Raw genomic sequence first — 21,089 nt, forward strand, 5'->3', positions numbered from 1 at the left:
TGCAGTGTATCCACAGGATATGTCTTATTAAGAGCTAAAAGGGGAGGATCACAGAAGTCAGGATCAAAAAGCATTTTTACATAATGCAGAGGATTAACCCCTTAGGTTCCACAGTGAGTATAACACGCTTTACTGCATATACAGACTGATTTTACGGTTTGTAGGTTTAGTAACACTTTAAACGCACTGACTGATTTTTAGAACTGTTTGCTGATCAGAATAGCATAAAATATCTGTATATCTTCCATACAAGAAATCTATATATGACCATAGGATTTGTCCTGCCAAATTTCAAAAGGTAAGGTCGCCGAAGATGGCTCAGTCTGGTACTTGCAATATATCACCTATACTATCTTATATTTACTTAGGAGGTTAATCCTTTCGAATAGTTGGACTCTTATGTGTAGATGTATCTGAAATGGCTTTTGGGCTCTCAAATCTCCTGGATGCTTCTATTGTCAAAATATAATCGTGACATTGCACTATGGTATTGCCACTCTGCATCTTCCTATGTGTTGCTTATTTGCCCAATGGAGCGCCTTGTGACTTGATACTTGTAATATTAATCCTGTTATGATTTGTCTCATTTTCTGTTATCCTAAAAAAAAAAAAATATACAATATATAATGTGGGAAGGGTGCAAGACGGCCTCATAACGGAGCAAAGATTTCAGACTAGGCACACATTTTATTTATTTCATATATAGTGCCCTCAATTTACGCACCGCTTTACACATATATATATATATATATATTGTACATTCACATCAGTCCCTAATCCTCAAGGGGTGTACAATCTAAGGTCCCTAACTCACTTTCATACATACACATACTATGGACAATTTATACAGGATCCAATTAACCTACCTGCATGTCTTTGGAGTGTGGGAGGAAACCGGAGTACCCGGAGGAAACCCACGCAGGCACAGGGAGAACATGCAAACTCCAGGCAGGTGGTGCCGTGGTTGGGATTCGAACCAACAACCCTAGTACTGCCAGGCAGAAGTGTTAACCACTAAGCCACTGTGCCGCCCATAGTTGGAGCTGGGTGAGTGTAACACAGTCTACAGCTTATGCTGCCCTGTTAGTCTGCTGCTGCGTGTTGGGGAAATGGGGGACCGGTCCATGGGAGATGGGTGGAAGCATCTCTTGCTCGTTCCTTTCACTCTGAAAAATGTGTTCCCCGAATTCCTTGCAATCTGAAACAAGCAGGAGCAATAATTCTCTGTATGGAAGAGTCTCCTGTTTGTTCCTCCCTCCCCTTGTGCAGTGGCAGAACTCTTACACCTAATGATGGCGGCATTGAATCTGGACTGTTACACCCAGCTATCTAGGACACACTCTGCTCTGATATGCTGGTTACTCTTCATATGCTTGTGAGTGCAATTCTGTCTTTGTTTTTCTGTATACATAATCTAATAAAGCTTTGCTATACTAATGAGACTTTCTTTCATCCTTCCCTGTTTGTTTTCTACAGATTTTGGTCTCCCAACCTGATTTTAGCCCATTTATTAGCTAGTAACAGTGAATCAATATTTAGCGCACAGCCTGACTTCTGGGATTTATTTACTTTGTAACATGTTTGATGGCTTTATACACTCTGTATATTTGAGGTTTACTTTCCTAAACCTTTTGCTAATACTTCCTTGTGTTTGATAGTGGATGGTGCTAATTGTGCATGACAGGAGAGCTGTTCTGTTCTGTGCTCTTTGGACTTATTTTTTTTTTCTTTAAAAAAATAAGCATTGTTTTTCTCCATAGCATACATGCAGTTGTTGGAAAATGATTTGAATGCAGAAGTAAGGAGAGCAGTGTTATCCTGCATTGCACCCTCTGCCAGTACCTTACCAAAAATTGTTGGGCGCACTATGGACGTTAAGGAACAAGTGAGGAAACTTGCCTATGAGGTAAATTTTAGGAATTACATCTTATTTATAGGCAATCTAACAATTTGGAAAACAAAAGGGCTTGATCACATGATCTATGTAGATCTGCATAGATCAACGCAAGGGCAAACAGTTATTGTGTGTGTGTGTGTGTGTGTGTGTGTTTGCCCTGTTCACAGCCATTTTCTAAGATTGTCTGGTGTCAGCATCACCTTTTAGACTCATGTAGTAAGCTGAGGAAGGAGACGGTACTGTGTGATCAGTGCTTTGGATTGAGGCAAATGCACACTGTAGGAAGTGATGCAGTGTTAATTATTTTGTCAGAGGTTTGCAATCACTTTAACCATAGAATGTCCAAATTTTCATCTGCTCTAATATTTGAGGCACATTGGCTACTAGAGTCTTAGTATCTGGCACATAAAGGGAACCATCATACCATCCTATGGCTGTAGATATTTAAAGATGTTTGATCTCTCTCTCTACATTTCAAAGGTTTTGGCTGATAAAGTTCACTTAAGAGCACTTACCATTGCCCAGAGAGTTAAGCTTTTGCAACAAGGACTTAATGACAGATCAGGTAAGCATTCCACTCTTTCTAATAAATACTGTAAACCTCCCCCTTTTTTTTTTATTTCAAAATTCTTTATTCATGGCAACAGAACAGCAGTAGAGAAGTGACCATATATTCATACAGGCAAATAAAAAATATAAGAAAAGCATCAATAGCAATTCAAGCATTTACAGAATTCAAGAGAGTACAGAAAAAATATGTTCCAGAATCAGAAATGTAACCCAGTACTCACAAAGGGACCACCACTCCGCTGTTCATTGTAGTTACTCATATGTAGAAGATGTAAAAAAGGTAGAGAAAAAAGAATCAAGAGGAACGTGAGTAGGAAACGAGACACAGCAGAGAGAAAGGGGAGGGGGGGAATGAGAGGGTGGTAAAAAAAAGGGGGGGGGGGAGAGACTATGTGAATGCCAGGTAGGAATAAATTACTCCTCTCCCGTCTCTAGGAGAGACTTCCCTTCCTCCGAGTAGACAAACTGGTTCCAAAGGGTCCAAGTTTTAGAATATACATCACGTTTATGTTGATGCGTCAGCATCAAGTCTTCCACAAGGTTCATTTCCTCCACTTTACATAGCCAAAGCCCTAGTGACGTAGGCTGCGTCTTTCGCCAACATAAGGAGATACAAGATTTGGCCGCATTCAGGAGGTAACATAATATACTGAACGCTTTTCAGTTCTGGGTGGCATATCGGTGACATGTCACAGAAAAAACGCTGGGTCCATAGGCACGGAGTAGTCCGTGAATTTTTGGATGATATGACTAACCCCTTCCCAGTAGTGTGCAAGTTGAGGGGACGACCAGAAAATATGATGAAGTGTTCCCTCTGCCTCCTGACATCTCCAGCAGAGATTAGAGTTGGAGGGAGAGAGCTTCTGTAACACCATCGGAGTTCTGTACCAACGGGACAATATCTTAAAGTTGTTCTCTTGTACTTTTGTGCACGAGGACGATTTCAGCAAGAATAAAAGGATAGTAGACTTTTGGGTCTCTGAGAAGGATCCTCCGAGATCCGATTCCCACTTCAGAAGGTAAGAGGGGGTAAAGTCTGCAGACGGCGTTAGAATTAGGTTATAGACTTTAGATAAGGCATGGGGCATAGTGCCCTCGGCAGACCAGTATTCCTCCAGCACGGTGAGCAGACGCTGAAAGCTAGCGGGTGAGGGAAGCGAGCTCAGGAAGTGTCGCAGTTGGAAAGCTTTCCAGAAATTCAGGTTGTAGGGGCCCGTTGGGTCACAGAGAAGTTGTAATGAGGGCCACGATCGATTCAGTAGAGAGTGAGAGGCCTGAATCTGCCCCAAGCGGTATAGGGACATAAATGGACCATGCAGGAGGCCTGGTTCAAAATTTGAATTTTTTTTTTTTTTCAAATGGCTATTTTGAGTAAAACTATTACATGCTCCTGCATTGAACATATGATACTTTAAGCACTTTATCACAATCCATGTGTCTTGTCACAGAGGCAGTGAAAGGAATCATGCAGAAGAAGCTGCTGCAGTCATGGTTGAAATACACGGAGGGCAACATCTTGGAGCTACTTCATCGGCTGGATGTGGAAAATTCTCCAGAAGTTGCAGTCTCTGCTCTCAATGCAATGTTTTCTCTGTCCTCTCTTAATGAGCTTGTGGAGAAGTGCAAGAATGTTGATGAAAGGTAGGTGACCTTGTGTCCTGTCCATTCCATGGCATTTAAGCTTTTGCTTGCTTTGAATTCTAACTTAAGCAAAGCTTATTTTAAGTTTTAAATGGTGGGTTAGAACCACTGTCAGGTTTTTATTGCCACCGCAACACTTATAGAAGGGAAATCGGAACACTTATTCTTGCAAAAGAGATTTTCCTCACATTTAAAATAATCTCTTGCTTTCTGATGAGTCCACATGACAAGAAGTGAAGGGAAACCTCCTATTTGAAAGAAAGATGGTGAGAAAATACTAGCCCTCCCCTACACGATCCAAAATGTGCCTGCTAAAACAAAGAATATCATTTCAGTTTTTGAAAAACAAGGCCAAACTCTGCAGAAATCCCACTGGTAAGTTTGACACAGTCCCCATCTTTAGGCCACATAGAGGTCTATGATTAAGCTTGAGGAGGGACGAAACATGTCAGAGGGGTGTGACCTAAGGGCAGGCACTGAGTCAACAGCCAGCTACACACAGTAAACTTACCAGTGGGATCTCTGTGGAGTGAGGTCTCATTTTCAATTTTGTTATACATAATGAGCTAAATGGGCTACTGAAACCTGCACCTGGAGCAGTAGACATCCTGGGAGACTGTTTATTAAGACCTTTAAGCAGTGCAGTCTTTTTTTTTTTTTTTTTTTTTTTGGCGTGTTTATAATTTCAGTTTTATTTTAGAAATGTACAAAGAAAACAAAACCACTATAGATTCATTTTGAATTGCATGTCCTAGATTTGTTTTATATTAAAGTATATGTAAACGCTCAACTTGTGAAACCCATTCAGTTTAAACTAGAAATGAAAGGCAAAGCATTCGTGTATACATATAAAAAAACCCCTTATAAATACCTTTTTTTCTTTCCTTTTTATAAGTGATCACATACACTTTGTTCTCAGCTGCATGAAGATTTCAGGGAGGAGAAGTAGCAGCACACTGATCTTCCCAGGCAATGGCTGTGGGGGGGGGGAGGCAGCTAGAGAACTGACTATGGTTTTTTTTTTTTCCCCCCCCCCCTGCTTTATGTGGTCAGTTTGTAATAGGAAAGCAGAAGAAACTGTCAGGAACACCAGGGATTTCACACAAAGGAAACAATACAACGAGAACAGGATACTTTTTCATACCAGTACATGGTTCAGCAGGAAAATGAAGTGTTGGGTTTACATATTCTTTAATGCATGTAATATTTCCATTACATGTGCCCATTGTCGTGGTTTTTTTTTTTTTTAACTGATATTTACGTTTTTGGTGTACACTGTTTGTATCATATGATCTACAACAAGTATCCAATTACTAGTGTATACAGCAAGTGAAGTCAGCACATTTATATACTTCTTGTTCTGGGTTAAATACTCTTTAATCATTGAAGGGATTGAATCAGTATTACAGCCAGGCAACTAGCATTTTCAAAAGTTGGTCAGTAAACATCGCTTATCGCCACTCTGATTTTGTAACTTAACACCGGGATTGCATCCTGCTTTCAGTTCATCAAGGCCAGAAAGACCATGTAGTGTTTCACATATAGTGAGATATGAAGTTGCATAGCAACAGCATACTGGTAGTTTGAATGCAGATAATGTGTTTTTTTATACTTTTAGGAAACTCGTTCCAGTGGATACTTTGACTCCAGAAAATGTTTTGTATTGGAAAGCACTTTGTGAGTACATTAAATCCAAAGGTGATGAAGGAGAGGCTGCACTAGAGCAAATTTTACCAGAGCCAGCTGTGTATGCGGAGTATCTGTTACGGTAATGATGTCCTTCTGTTGAAGTAACCGAAACATGAATATACTTCTGTCTTATGCAGAAAACATGCTTAAAGATCGGTTTTATAATGCATTTGTTGGATGAATGTCACAAGCGTTCATCCAGGCTGCAGGATTTTCCTGTATTTGCTCTAAGATAACGTCCTTTGATCATCAGCTCCATCTAATGACCTATACTTTTTTGAAATACCTCAATCAGAAAATATACTGCAATTTTGCCACTAGATGGAGCACACACCAGACACCACAGTGCTTACTCTATAGAGCATGGTTAAGGAGCCCGCAATGCGCTACTGAGTGTTCTCTGCAGAGTGCAGTCTGATAGAAGAGCCTAGCTACTGGGTGCCTTTATTTCTGTTCCCACCAGTGTTTGCTGTGGTCGTGGTTAATGATCTAGTACTGCGCACTGGCTTCATCCGCTTGGTGAAAAAAGGGAGAGTACGCAGGCGCATGGATCATGCAGTCCATGTAGACTATTATAAGATGGACCATGTTCCAGATCAGGCAGAGGGTAATCCAGTTGACAATAGGGCAGGCTGTGGTACAGTGAAGCATGCTCTAGAGTAGAGAAACAGAAGCAGAGGACACAGCACCTTCTAAGTGTAAACTGTAGAACAATTTATTATTAAAAAGTAAGTTGGGCAACTCACATCTTCTAAAAAGTATACAGGCTCATAGGGATAAAGTGTAGAAAACATCTATCGCCAGATGTTAGTAGGTGCTCTGGAAGGGATCAACGGCCGAACAGCAGGAGGCACTGCACACGGAAGGGCATGGATGGAGAAGCCCGGCTGAGTCCCTGGTGTGTCCGGAGCTGATGGTGTTGCCGTCTGACATCACCAGGATGCGACTCGTTTCTGAGCATGCGCAGGGACAGCTAGGAATCGGCGCTCTTTTGTCAGGCATAGATCATACAAAATGGAGGGAGGGGGAGGGAGAGCCTTTTTATATAGGACAATGAAGGAATGACAGACAGGGCTGGGGGTGGAGAGAGGGGGAAAGGAGTAGGGTGGGGGGCAGTACACAGAGAGTCAGCGGAGCGATGAGAACATGTATATATGCATAAAAACGGGACCAGATAAAACAGGAGAACATATATAAATGCATAAAATACGGGGGATCAGATAAACAAGGATGAGCAATAGATAATGTATATAATTAAAAATGGCAAATCAAAATCAGGATAAGAGAATACATAAGTATACATATAACAAACCAGAGGACATAATGAGTATAATGAATATATGGATATGCCTCAATGAGTATATAATGGACAAATAGTGTGTGCATAATAAAAAGGGTAATAGGTTGCATATATGTACATATAAATTAGGTTATGTTGGGAGAGGGGACCAATATGTATGATGAATAGATGAGTATTCATCAATGAAATATTAATGGACAAGTGGTGTGTAAATAAGTGCACGTATGGATAAATAGGAAATAGTGTGATAAATTAAGAGATGTAAACAATTAATTATACGTTCATCCCTATTGTAATCTATTTAATTGTTTATATCTCTTCAGTTATCACACTATTTCCTATTTATCCATACATCCACTTATTTACACACCAACTGTCCATTAATATTTCATTGATGTATACTCATCTAGTCATCATACCCATTGGTCCGCTTTCCCAACATAACCAATTTATATGTATATATATATGCAACCTATTACTCTTTTTATTACTCACACTCTATTTGTCCATTATATACTCATTGAGGCATATTTATTTATTCATTATACTCATGTCCACTGGTTTGTTACATATATACTTACGTATTTTCTTATCCTGATTATGATTTGCCATTTTTAATTTTATACATTATTTCTCATTCTTGTTTATCTGATTTCCCGTATTTTATGCATGTGTAAATGTTCCCCTGTTTTATCTGTTCCCCTGTTTTATGCATATATACATGTTCTCATCTCTCCGCTGATTCTCCCTGTACCGGCCACCCTGCTCCTTTCTCCCTCTCAACGCCCCCAGCTCTGTCTGTCATTCCTTCATTGTCCTATATAAGGCTCTCCTTCCCTTGTGTATGATCTATGCCTGAAGAAAGAGCACGCCGGTTCCCAGCTGTCCCTGCGCATGCTCAGAAACGCGTCGTAGCCTGATGACGTCATACGCCAACACCATCAGCTCTGGAAATACCAGGGACTCAGCTGGGCTTCTCCATCCATGCCCTTCCGTGTGCAGCGCCTCCTGCTGATCAGCTTTTGATCCCTTCCAGAGCACCTACTAACATCTGGCAATAGACGTTTTCTACACTTTATCCCTATGAGCCTGTATACTTTTTAGAAGATGTGAGTTGCCTAACTTTTTAATAATAAATTGTTCTACAGTTTACACTTGGCGGCGCTGTGTCCTCTGCTTCTGTTCATCCGCTTGGTGGACTGTGATCATGCACGCCACACTCTCTTCTACCATGCAGTGACTAGAAAGCATCTCCTTGCTGCTGCTTCTGTTTGCAAAGAACCACATTGATTGCAAGCTTGTTTTTTGTTGCCTGCCTAAAGCGCCTTTGTTCTTTTCTAGCCATTCAACCCTCGCCTGCTACCAGCTGTTTGGGTTTGTGAGCACCTAAGGCCTTGCTTCTTAGAACATCTGAATCTAGTCATGGAGTTTGAGGAAACAGTCTCACTGTACCGGGTGCCCCAGTTTGCATTACACTGTTTTTAGGGCTGCTTACATTGTGATGTCTGCAGCCTGGAATGTTATCCTCTGATATTTAGAGTCTATTGTTCCTCTGAGTCCTCCACTCTAACAAGTGTGGCTGGGCCCTCTCCCTTGTCAACAGAGGCCACAATTGTGTTCTTGCTGTCTCCTGTGGATTTTTAGATTTAATTTACCTGTGGCCTTAGCAGCTTCTGCCGCCATTGGCCACAAAGACTCTAAATGAGTCACTTAATTTTTTTTTTTTTTGCATTTTTCAATACAAACAGGAAAAAATCAGTCTGGAGAGCAAAAAGGTAAAATTACCATCAATTGGTAGAATTTGAATTAAGTCTAAGAGGGCTCTATGTACAATCAATGATCAACACTATAATGTATTCAAATATTTATTATTTGAGTTCATGAGTCTTCCATAGCTCTATTACTCATTGGGTGAGCTTCTGCTTGGTAGGCCTTGGGAGATGGAAAGGAAAGCGAGGGAAAAAAAAGGGGGTGGGGGGGGGGGGGATTTTTGCAGGAAATGGGACATGGGTAGGGGTTGGGAAAATGTGACCAGAAGTCAACTCATCTACATTATTTCACTGTCCAGTACCTTTAGGATGTTTCTTCGGATCAGCTTCTGGATTCAGCTCCTGGATTCAAGGTACGGAGCGCAATATGTCACAATATTCAGGAGCACAGGCAAACTGGGTCCAATCGAACTTTTTTCTTTTTTTCCCCGGAAGCGTGATTAGTAGAGACTATCAATTCCGCCATGTGTTTTACTTCCCTCCTGGCAAGGAAAATCATGTAGTTGGAGATGTTCCTGACCCCTCAAACTTTTTTTTTTTTGTTTTTTTTGGATCCCAAGAGGCCACATTCAGGAGCCCCAGTAGGTCAGCAGTTTATCCCATTTTTTGACTTTTAGCAAGTTTAGACGTCAACAGAAAATCAATTGTTTTCAAAAGATTTTGTTCACACCCTTGTATTGCATTGCAGTGCATTCCAACATGCTGGCATTGGCTGTGTTGACCTTTTTAGCTTGACATTCAAGTAAATTATTAAAAAGACATGGTCGTCCACCTAAGCTGACAGGCCGGAGAAGGAGAGCATTGGTCAGAGAAGCACCCAAGAGGCCCATGGTAACTCTGGAGGAGCTGCAGAGATCCACAGCTCAGGTGGGAGATTCTGTCCACAGGACAACTATTAGTTGTGCACTCCACAAATCTGACCTTTGTGGAAGAGTGGCAAGAAGAAAGCCTTTGTTGAAAGAAAGCCATATATGTGGAAGAAGGTGCTCTTGTCAGATGATACCAAAATTGAACATTTTGGCCTAAAAGCAAAATGCTATATGTGGCAGGAAACTAACACTGCACATCAGCCTGAACACACCATCCCAACCATGAAACATGGTGGTGGCAGCATCATGTTGTGGGGATGCTTTTATTCAGCAGGGACAGGGATGCTGGTTAGAGTTGATGGGAAGATGGATGGAGCCAAATACAGGGCAATCTTAGAAGAAAACCTGTTGGAGTCTGCAAAAGACTTGATACTGCGGCGGAGGACAACGACCCTAAACATACAGCCAGAGCTATAATGGAATGGTTTAGATCAAAGCATATTCATGTGTTAGAATGACCCAGTCAAAGTCCAGACCTAAATCCAATTGACAATCTGTGGGAAGACTTGAAAATTGTTGTTCAGAGATGCTCTCCATCCAATCTGACAGCTATTTTGCAAAGAATGGGCAAAAATTTCACACTCTAGATGTGGAAAGCTGGTAGACATGCCCAAAAAGACTTGCAGCTGTAATTGCAGTGAAAGGTGGTTCTACAAAGCATTGACTCCAGGGGGGGGGGGGTCATGGCTAAATACAAAAATACAAATGCACACTTTTCAGATATTTTTGTAGAAAATGTTAAACCATTCATCATTTTCCTTCCACTTCACAGTTATGTGCCACTTTCTGTTGGTCTATCAGATGAAATCCCAATAAAATACATTTACCTTTTTGGTTGTAACATGGAAAATGTAGAACATTTCAAAGGGATAGGGATACTTTTTCAAGGCACTGTAATATGGAGCTAAAATTTTAATAAAAAAAAAAATAGATTTTAATACTATTAAGGTTGAATAGAAGGGCAATACTGAGTTTTATTGCAAGAGCAGGATCTTAAAATCCTTTACTCTTTTCTTTAGTTATCTTCAAACACTTCCTGTGCTAACGGAGGAAGAAAAAGCAGATATGACTAAAATTGAAGACCTGATGACTAAAGCATTCATTGGACAGCAGCTGATTCATATAATAGGCTGCCTGGATACCAGTGAAGAGGGAGGAAGGTAGGTCAAAACAGCTTATTTGGTGTTATGTCACTTCACCTTCACTATAGAAACCTTCCCACATACTCATATTTCTCTGCTACCTTTTACAAACCTCCAGAGTCTCTGAAGCATTAATCGTATCTAATGTGCTACACCTCAGAAAATATTCTTGATTATTCTGGCATCCTAATTATATAATCTGATATCACAGGAGCCACAAAAACGTGTATAAAATCTGCATTTTTTTTCACTAGATAAAAAGCTTGTTACCACTGATAAAATAAAGCCTACAGTTGTCATAATAAGCCATATACTTCCTGGTGTCTGGAACAGGAAGGGAGTACTGCGCTAACTATAAAATAGCACCAGTCAACAATTTTTCCTTCGTTTCTGAGGTAGAGATGTGAACATGTAGGTTAGCGGATATAATTTTGCTCTTCGAGCTTGACTGACTTTAAGACTTGTAATATGTAGTTGGAACAATGCCTTTCCCCACCATAGACAGCTATAGCATGCTTAAGGTGCTCCTGCCCCCACCCTTTCTCTTCCCTTGTTCTTCTTTATATGAGTCTTTTAAGATTTAAGTATAAGTTTAGTTTTTCAGGTTGAAAACATTTTATCATAACATATAAACATCACGTCCTGTGAGATGAACTGGAAGCATAAATACTCAGGAATAGGTGTGTGTTATTTACAAATTAACCCCTTAACACCGACGCCACATAAATATGCATCCTCACAGAACTGGGCTTTTTTCTGTGGGGCTGCATATTTGTGTACCTGTCTTTTGTGCTGGGAGTGCGCCGCACAGCGCGCTTCCAGCACAAAGACCGGGGTGTCACTGAGAGCCCCAGGTCCCGTTCTAACGATCGAGATCAGGGACTCCTGGTTCCGGGTCACATGATAGCTGTGATAGCCTCTGATTGGCTTTCACAGTGATCAGTCACCTGTATAACCCCGTCCCCCTTGTTTTTTTTTTGTTTTTTTTCCTCTCTATGAATGGAGGAGAGAGAGAACATTGTATCTCTCGAACTCCTGGCATAGAGGGGAAAAAAATTTTGTTAAAATAAAAAGATAAATATTAAACATTAAAGAAAAAATACCTAGGTCAAGGTTTGATCTAGTCAAAGGTCAGGATTTTTTTTTTATTGGTATCAGTGTCAATGTGTTTTTAGGTAAAACAAAACAAAATGCACACTATTGTTTCTGGGCTGTACTACGGGTACAAACAACAAATAACATACACATATATGGTATCGCTAGGATGGCAATGCCATTCATAAGAGAGTGAGACTTGCTGAGGTGTGAGAGGAATAGAGCTGGAGCCATCCATCCATGTGGGATTTGTCATCTTTTAAATGCTAATTTAGACCTCTTATGTTGTGGGGTCTAAGGATTTGGTAAGCAGCATTATAATCACTTGGTGGTTGGTGCACAGTTGCACCTGAAGATTTTGCACACTTTTGGTGGACTCTAATATTTTGTTTTACAGCACTTTATTTGTGATTTGTTTGTTATACACTATATATTGAATTAGAAGTTTTCCTGGCAGCGCAAAACTTTTTTTTTTTTTTTTTTTAAGTTGTCTTTCAATATATACACTGCTCAAAAAAATTAAAGGAACACTTTTTAATCAGAGTATAGCAGAGGGGTTGTTAATCAGTTTCAGCTGCTTTGGTGTTAATAAAAGTAACAGGTGGGCAACAGTGAGACGACCCCCAAAACAGGAATGGTTTTACGGGTGGAGGACACTGACATTTTTCCCTACTCATCTTTTCTGACTTTTTCACTAGGTTTGCATTTGGCTAGGGTCAGTGTCACTACTGGTAGCATGAGGCGATACCTGGACCCTACAGAGGTTGCACAGGCAGTCCAACTCCTCCAGGATGGCACATCAATATGTGCCATTTCCAGAACGTTTGCTGTGTTTCCCAGCATAGTCTCAGAAGCATGGAGGAGATTCCAGGAGAACAGTTACTCTAGGAGAGCTGGACTGGGCCGAAGAAGGTCCTTAACCCATCAGCAGGACCGGTATCTGCTCTTTTGCAGACAGCCTGAGCACTGCCAGAGCCCTACAAAATGACATCCAGTCAGCCATTGGTGTGAATGTCTCTGACCAAACAATCAGGAACAGGCTTTATGAAGGTGGCCTGAGGGCCCAATGTCTGCCACTGGCACCCTGTCCTTTTCAGATGAGAGTAGGTTCACCCTGAGCACAAGTGACAGACGTACAGTGGATATAATTCTACACACCCCTGTTAAAATGTCAGGTTTCTGTGCTGTAAAAAAACGAGACAAAGATAAATCATTTCAGAACTTTTCCCACCTTTTTAACGTGACATATAAACTGTTTAGTGGTTAGCATGTTTGCCTTGCAGTAAATGGGTCATGGGTTCGATTCCCGAACATGGCGCCTCCTGCATGGAGTTTGCATGTTCTCCCTGTGCTTGCGTGGGTTTGCTCCGGTTTCCTCCCACACTCCAAAGACATGCTGGTAGGTGAATTGCATCCTGTCTAAATTGGCCCTAATATGTGTATGTATGAATGTGAGTTAGGGACCTTAGATTGTTCACCCCTTGAGGGTTAGGGACTGATGTGAATGTTCAATATATATGTGTAAAGCGCTTTGTAAATTGACAGCGCTATATAAGTACCTGAAATAAATAAATTAAATAGTCAGTAGACACCTGCCATCATTTAAAGGGCCTCTGATTAATCCCAAATAAAATTCAGCTGTTCTAGTAGGTCTTTCCTGACATTTTCTTAGTCTCATCCTACTGCAAAAGCCATGGTCCGCAGAGAGCTTTCAAAGCATCAGAGGGTTCTCATTGTTAAAAGGTATCAGCCAGGAGAAGAGTACAAAAGAATTTCCAAGGCATTAGATATACCATGGAACAAAGTGAAGACAGTCATCATCAAGTGGAGAAAATATGGTGCAACAGTGACATTTCCCAAGAACTGGACGTCCCTCCTAAATTGATGAAAAGATGAGAGGAAAACTGGTCTGGGAGGCGGTCAAGAGGCCTACAGTAACATTAAAGGAGCTGCAGGAATATCTGGCAAGTACTAGCTGTTTGGTACATGTGACAACAATCTCCCGTATTCTTCATATGTCTGGGCTGTGGGGTAGAGTGGCAAGACAGAAGCCTTTTCTTATGAAGAAAAACATCCGAACCCAGCTAAATTTTGCAAAAACACATCTGAAGTCTCCCAAAAGCATGTGGGAAAATGTATTATGGTCTGATGAGTTTTCTGGTGGGTCAGTGATGGTCTGGGGAGGCATATCCATGAAGGGACGCACAGACCTCGACAGGCTAGACAATGGCACCCTGACTGCCACTAGGTATCGGGATGAAATCCTTGGAGCCATTACCAGACCCTATGCTGGTGCAGTGGGCCCTGTGTTCCTCTTGGTGCACGACAATGTCCGGCCTCATGTATCGAGAGTATGCAGGCAGTTCCTGGAGGATGAAAGAATTCATACCATTGAATGGCCCCCATGCTCGCTTGACCTGAATCCAATAGAATACCTCTGAGATATCATGTTTCAGTCCATCCGACACCGTGAGGTTGCACCTCAGACTGTCCTGAAGCATGCATGTTGTCAGGCATGCATACAAGCACTTTGGGGCCATACAATCTGAGTACCATGTTTTTGAGTTGCTGCAGTGAAATTTCAGCAAAATGGTATAGCCTGCTGCATCATTTTTTCACTGATTTTCAAGGTGTCTTTGTATTCAGTCCTCTGTAGGTTGATTTTAATTTCCATCAAACGATGGGACAGCCTTATGTTCTTAACAAATTACCCAGTCTATATCAGCATGGTTTTTTTCCCCCCATCGAGATCTGATGTGTTTTCAAAGTGTTCCATTTAAATTTTTGAGCAGTGTATGTGTGAATATCAGGAGTGCTACAGTCAGGATTTTTTTTTACTTTCACATTTTTTTAATTTGATTAATTTGCCAAGTTCTGGTTAAGCACAATATTGGATAGAAGTGTATTACTGCATGTTGTGCGGTAATCCAATGCGCTGGGTGGGTTTGTTGTGGTGCCATTTAGGTACACTTTAAATTGCATGAGGTAAGTATTTGGACACTGTATGCAAACCGTGCTAAGCTGCGTATTCAGTTTCACAGCCTCCTCCACTTGCATATGTTCAAAAGACAAACTTGAATCCCAAAAAGGCTGTATCAGATGTGTTTTTTTTTGTTTGTTCAGCCTGACATTGAAGGGAGCAAATATTACTAATGAAAAGTGAGAGGGTGCTGTGCTACTTGGTGCATGAACAATAAACCATGAAAACAAAAATTGAATATAAATGAATACATGAATATATACAGTACATGTATTCATTTATATTCAGTTTTTGTTTTCATGGTTTATTGTTCATGCACTAGGTAGCGCAGCACTCTTTCATTTGTTTTCACTATTTTGGAATATAGTTAGGTGTTTGCGGCCACTTTTTTGGGGGTCATTGCACTTTACACTAGCAAATATTACTAGTTTCTCGTACTTAAAATTCTGACTTTCCATGCTAAATCCACTGACTTCAATGTGTTCTGCATCTAACTTGGAAAAATAAGTAGATCAGATATTCAGACTTCACTGCTTGTTGCAGGCCAGGCTCAGAAAACATTGCAGCCAGAGACTGTCAGTGGAAAGCATTTTCAAAATGAGGTTGGTTAGTGGCAACCCCCATTTTTCTTTTCGTAAACAGTAGGTTCCTTTACAAGTGTTGGTTACAACTTACTAGAGCCCTGGTGCCCAACCCACACCCTTTTGGCTCTTTTTGTGCAGCCCTCAAGACCACTGCTAATCTGTTTCCTTCCCTGCTGCCCTGTTATAGAAGTAATTTCAAGCAGCCTGTAATGTGTTCAGTCTAAGACTGTCTCCTGAAGCATGTCCACAGTCTTTAACAAATCTGCAGTCTTTGACCATCTTTTGTATCAAAAAAGTTGACCACCATTGGTCTAGAGAAAAAAAAGGTTAGAAGATGCCTATTAAAGAAGAACCTCACACTGCATAAGGTTTGTACAAAAAATGGCTGGTTAACCTGGCCCATTATGATTGCATATCAACTGGCTATTTCTGTGAATATGCTTCACACAGCCAAGAATCGCTGGCAAAATACCTTTTGTTTGTCCTCTTATCCTCCTCTGCAAAGCCAAGTATGGTAAACGATATGCTGGGGGGGGAGGTAGGCTTTCCAAGTTTTCTTGTGAACTCTATTCTGTCAGTGGGAAGGATGATATGGATCGGGGTCACAGACTTTTTCAAGAATGTCAAATGCTAGGCTTAATTGTCTTCCCTCAACTGAAAGGTAAAAGGTTGATTGTATTTAGCAATTTCAACAGCTACTTGTTGTAAAAAGGAAAAAAAAAATTCTGCTTTTCAATTGAGTTAAAGTTCTTTTTTCTATTGTGTAACTATGCAAAAATCTGCAATAAAGACAAAACGTGCATAACAAAGGAATTAAATGAAGGTATTGTTATAATAGTTTTATGACAACTTTGCCTTGAACAATGGCATGTTTTACTTTTCAGAAAACGTCTTCTTGCTGTATTACAAGAGATACTTATCATGCCCAATGTTCCAACATCATTTATATCTCCTCTGGTGGAGATACTACTCCGTGTTATAAAGGATGACGACCGTAGAATCGTAACTGTAAGTCGCAGAATATTTACAGCCATAGATCAATTTATTAATATCCTTACATGAAAAAGGAGCCAGCAATTTTCTCTGAAATAACTTGAAACTGAAAGTAATTGGCATCTGTCATTGTTTAATATTTTATAACATGTTTAGTAAAAATAAACCTTTGATTTTTGTTCATGAAAATGGCATTGACCAAAATGATGGTTCCCATAACCTAATACTATTGTGCACAGCCTTGAGGGGCACTGTACTCAATTGATTTTTTTGTGGCTCTTAATTAGACATCTGCACCTGCTAACAGGTAGTTTGGCCAACAATTCTTGAGCAAAACTGATTCAGCTGTTTTCTGTTTTGAAGAGTGTCTTCTTTGCGCTACGTAGATCAGGTCTTTCCACTGTTGTTTGATAGGATTCAGGTGACGGCTCATAGATAATTTCACAATGTTTGTTTTTTTGCATCTCTTAGGTGCTTTTATCTGTGTGTTTTGGTTCCTTATCCTGTTGGAGGACTCGACCTGTGACTGAGAGAACGCTTTCTCACACTATTTAGTTTAAGAATTCCTTGATGGTCTTGAGTTTTCATTGTACCCCATGTCAGACACAGCAAAGCAGGCCAAAAACATGACCGAGCCTCCTTTATGTTTCACAGAAGGTACAGTGTTCTTTGACAGACACAGCTGTTCTTAATTTTGACAATAGGGTTATGTTGCCACCTGCAGGAGTAGGACACTAGGCAGAAAACTTTGCACCGCCTATGGGACCGTCCCTTCCGGCATTTAACCCCCCACTTGGCTATAGACTATTTTGTTTTTTCTGTCTAGTGTTTAGGAGTAAGGGTCTGGCTCCCTGATTCCCCCCCCCACACACACACACTTTTTACTGGGATTTTTTTTTCTGAAGCGATCTGCAAACAACAGTTGTGCTGGACGACGGGCTGGGTAATCTAGATCCAGTGGTCACCCCAGTCTGGCCAGTGGACGTACGCAGTCCTTTAGCTAAGTGCTGGGTCAACGGCGACATGCCCCATCCTCGACTGGGGCAGCCAGCGAGTTAAACCTTTAACCTTGGGGTTCAGCTTGTATCTCTTTGAAAGGTTTCCTTGAATCTGTCTACCGTTTGCACTATCCTTTTGTTCCATCTGGATTCAGTTTTTGCTCTTGTGGCCATTTCCAGTTGGCTACGCTCCCTTGGACTTAATATTTGCAACTGTAATCACAAGAGTATCAAACTGCTTGGAGGATAATCTGGTAGCTGTTACCTTTTTGGTATGCTTTTGTAAAATGTTTCTTTCTAAGACAACTCTCTACTTTGCTTTCTCTGGTCCACATTCAGTGCAGTGCACATGATGATACCAAACAGTAGAAGTAACTACTTTTTTCTGTTTTCAAGACTGAATGTATGTTATAATTCATTTTTTTAAAATAAAAACAAAACATTTTGAAAGATCACTGTGATCTATTTATTTTTAATCTCTTCTAGGGGTGACAGTCCAGACCATTTCAGAATACTTTTATCATTGTAGAACACTCAACGATTTATCTCTGTTCACTTTCTTTGCTTTATTCTACAACATACCAAAGACATGCAGGTGTACCTGAGACAATTGTTTTTAATGTCATCACTTTCAGGAGGAATGAAGCATTGTTCCAATGGGCTGTAAGGGTATCAATAAATTGTGTCCACATTTATTTATTTTATTTAATTTTCCACACTGTTTTCTACCCATTATTCACCACTACTTCAATCTTTGCTGTTAGGTAGCAGAAATGATTTCTGAGCTCCGAGAGCCAATTGTCACGGTCGACAATCCACCAGATGTTGCAGAGTCCAGGAAACTACAAGTGAAGGTATGATTCTTGATGATTTCATGAGGACAGTGCTTCCCCACTTGTGCTTTTTTTTTTTTTTTAAAGGTCTATCGTTCCTCCCAAATGCTTATAAATGTTTTCTTACCAGCCTGTCACCATAATCCCTGCTTTGATCAGGGACTTTGGAAGCCCCCTCAGCCAGACAACGTATGCTAATCTCAGTTTTTATTCATGTCATTTGATCTACCCCCTCTGCCTCTGGATTTCTAATAATTTGGTGCATGCCCTTTGTAGACTGGCAAGATGCATGCACTGCAAATTGCTCTGACTGAAGGCCATGTCTGTTTGCCTTTTCTACAATTCTAACAAGCTTGTTTGCACTTGCAATTGGGTGGTAAAATCCCACAGTTCTGACTATGATTTGCATCTGATGTGAAGAGTTATCTTAGAATGCCACTATACTCTATGCTGTGCAAGTTTGGAATGCGTTGTCGCATCAGTGTAAACTGACTACACCAGTGCCGCTTTGAAATCGTGCTACTTCAAAGCTGACTGTTCAGTGCGACTTCATTGTGGCATGCCGACACTGTGCAACTTTATTTAACAGATGTCAATGCAGGTTGCAATGAAGTCGCACAAAAATAGTGCAGGAACATTTTTCAAACTCGTGACTTGAGTCAAACCGATTTAAACAGTTCCATAGCCGCTAATGTGTTGGGACTTGTCATACCGCTTTGAACTCTCAAGTCGCATGATGAGCCACACTGGTTCACACAAAATGCGGCTTTGACAACCGATCAGTGCGACTTCATGCGCAGCTTGCCAACATCTGTGCAACTTCATGCACAGATGTCAATGCAAATCACACATGAAATTGCAAAAAATAGGTTCCATAGTCGCAAATAGGATGCAACTTGTCATGCGACTCATCTGTCAAGGCGCATGACAAGTTGCACCGGTGTGAACTGGGACTCAGGCTCCATTCACACCTGGGCATTTTGGGATTGCGAAGGAATTGATCTCAAAACGCACTACAATCGCAAAATGCAGATTCATGTGCGATTATTTTCAATAGCAGCTAAAACACTAGCTAGCTAAAGTGTGGTTATGCTGCGATGTATCGCGTGAAGCTCCTTTTGGGTGACAAGCTTGACACAGTGCGATTTGTCCATGACAATTGCAGCAAAACCACACTGTGTTTTAGGTGCAATTGAAAATAATGGCACCTGAACCTGCATTTTGTGATTTGTGCACTTTGAGATTGCAGGCAGAATTTCAGCAACTGCAAGGTTTCTCCCCTCCCCGCTAGTCCATGGGTGTGGTGTTGGAGAGAGGCAGGGAGGTGAGTAGCAGATAAACAGCGCAATGTTAAAACCTCATTGAAATATGGTTTTGGTTCAAATATATATATTTTTTTTTATCAGGACAAGTAGAGTGTCAAGAGAGACAAATAGATGGGGATCCCAATTTAGTCCCTTGGACAAGTGGTAAAGGCAAAAGTTTTTACCTTGCTATAGAGGCTCTCTACACTGTAGTTTTGCAGCTATGGGCACTCTAAAGGCAGGGGGGGCCAGAAGCGCCCTCAGGAGACCCCAGCAGACAAGAATAAGGGCTGCTCTGTGCAAAACCATTGCACAGCGCAAATAAGTATGATAAGTTTGTTTAAAAAAAAAAAAAAAACCTAAATAAAACTCCCAACGTTAACAATCACTTTAACTACTTGCCTACAGGGCACTTTTACCCCTTCCTGCCCAGGCCAATTTTCTGCTTTCAGCACTCTCGCTTTGAATGACAATTGCGCAGTCATGCAACACTGTACCCATATGACGTTTTTAGCATTTTTTGGGGACAGATAGTGCTTTATTTTGTGCTATTTAATCACCACTGGAATTATTTATTTATTTTTTTCTTTTTTGCTAAATTAAAAAAAAAAAAGACAATTTTCTTCATTTTTGTTAGATGCCCTCCCAGAAATGGATGGCTGCACTGTAGCTGTAATTAGGCTCTAGCGCGGTTGTCACTGGCAGCTCCTAAAGTTTTGATTTTGAGCTTTTGGTGTTTTTTTGTTTTTTTTCCCCCCTGCAAAAGCTCCTAAACTCCACTTGTAGGCTTTTAGCACAATTTAAGAGCTGCTGCGCAAGAATCGTGTTCAGGATAGAAATGTTTTTACCGCTGGCTGCGAGCAATGAAAAACATGGTACTGCGTTTACACGTGTTTTTGCCGTGTGTTGCGTTTTCCCGCATTCAGGGTAGGGTAGTGTACACATAGCCTAAAGGCTCTGTACAGGGAAGTTCAGCATCTGAACACAGAGAAGCTGATAGACTGGAGGGTGTAATATAAGGCATTACAATTGCATTTAAAGTAAGAGTTTGCCAGTATTGTGCATTATATTGAAAGTGATTATATCCATGCAACAATAGTTCCAGCCTCTAGTACTGCTATAATATAAAAGATTTATATTTCCCCTCCACCCTTCACATAGCTTTATGTCTGACTCCCAGTTAAAATACCCGAGAGCGAGAGAGAGGCTGATGCCTTAAGAGTTCCGCACACCATAATCCCCCCTCCACCAAGCTTTACACTTGGCACAATGCAGTCAGACATGTACCGTTCTGGCAGCCGCCAAACCCAGACATGTCCATCAGACAGAGAAGGCTGATTCGGCACTCCAGAGAACACATCTCCACTACGCTAGAGTCTAGGGGTGGCATGCTTTACACCACTGCATCTGATGCTTTGCATTGTA

General features: G+C 40.9%; 1 protein-coding gene across 5 annotated transcripts in view; it reads left to right on the forward strand.

The window, feature by feature from the left end:
* The window catches only part of NCAPG (non-SMC condensin I complex subunit G), a 254,082-nt gene that overhangs the window by 210,378 nt on the left and 22,615 nt on the right, over positions 1 to 21,089 (forward strand). For all 5 annotated transcript variants that reach the window (XM_089677458.1, XM_089677459.1, XM_089677461.1 and 2 more), the window contains 7 exons: positions 1,761 to 1,906; positions 2,378 to 2,462; positions 3,916 to 4,108; positions 5,727 to 5,876; positions 10,755 to 10,895; positions 16,421 to 16,544; positions 18,292 to 18,381. In XM_089677458.1, coding sequence (XP_089533584.1) covers positions 1,761 to 1,906; positions 2,378 to 2,462; positions 3,916 to 4,108; positions 5,727 to 5,876; positions 10,755 to 10,895; positions 16,421 to 16,544; positions 18,292 to 18,381 — 929 coding nt within the window. The remainder of the gene's footprint in view (positions 1 to 1,760; positions 1,907 to 2,377; positions 2,463 to 3,915; positions 4,109 to 5,726; positions 5,877 to 10,754; positions 10,896 to 16,420; positions 16,545 to 18,291; positions 18,382 to 21,089) is intronic.

The sequence above is a fragment of the Staurois parvus genome, unplaced genomic scaffold, assembly GCF_062004578.1.
Source record: "Staurois parvus isolate SC_StPar_1 unplaced genomic scaffold, SC_StPar_1.0 ptg000186l, whole genome shotgun sequence".
Classification (NCBI taxonomy): Eukaryota; Metazoa; Chordata; class Amphibia; order Anura; family Ranidae; genus Staurois; species Staurois parvus.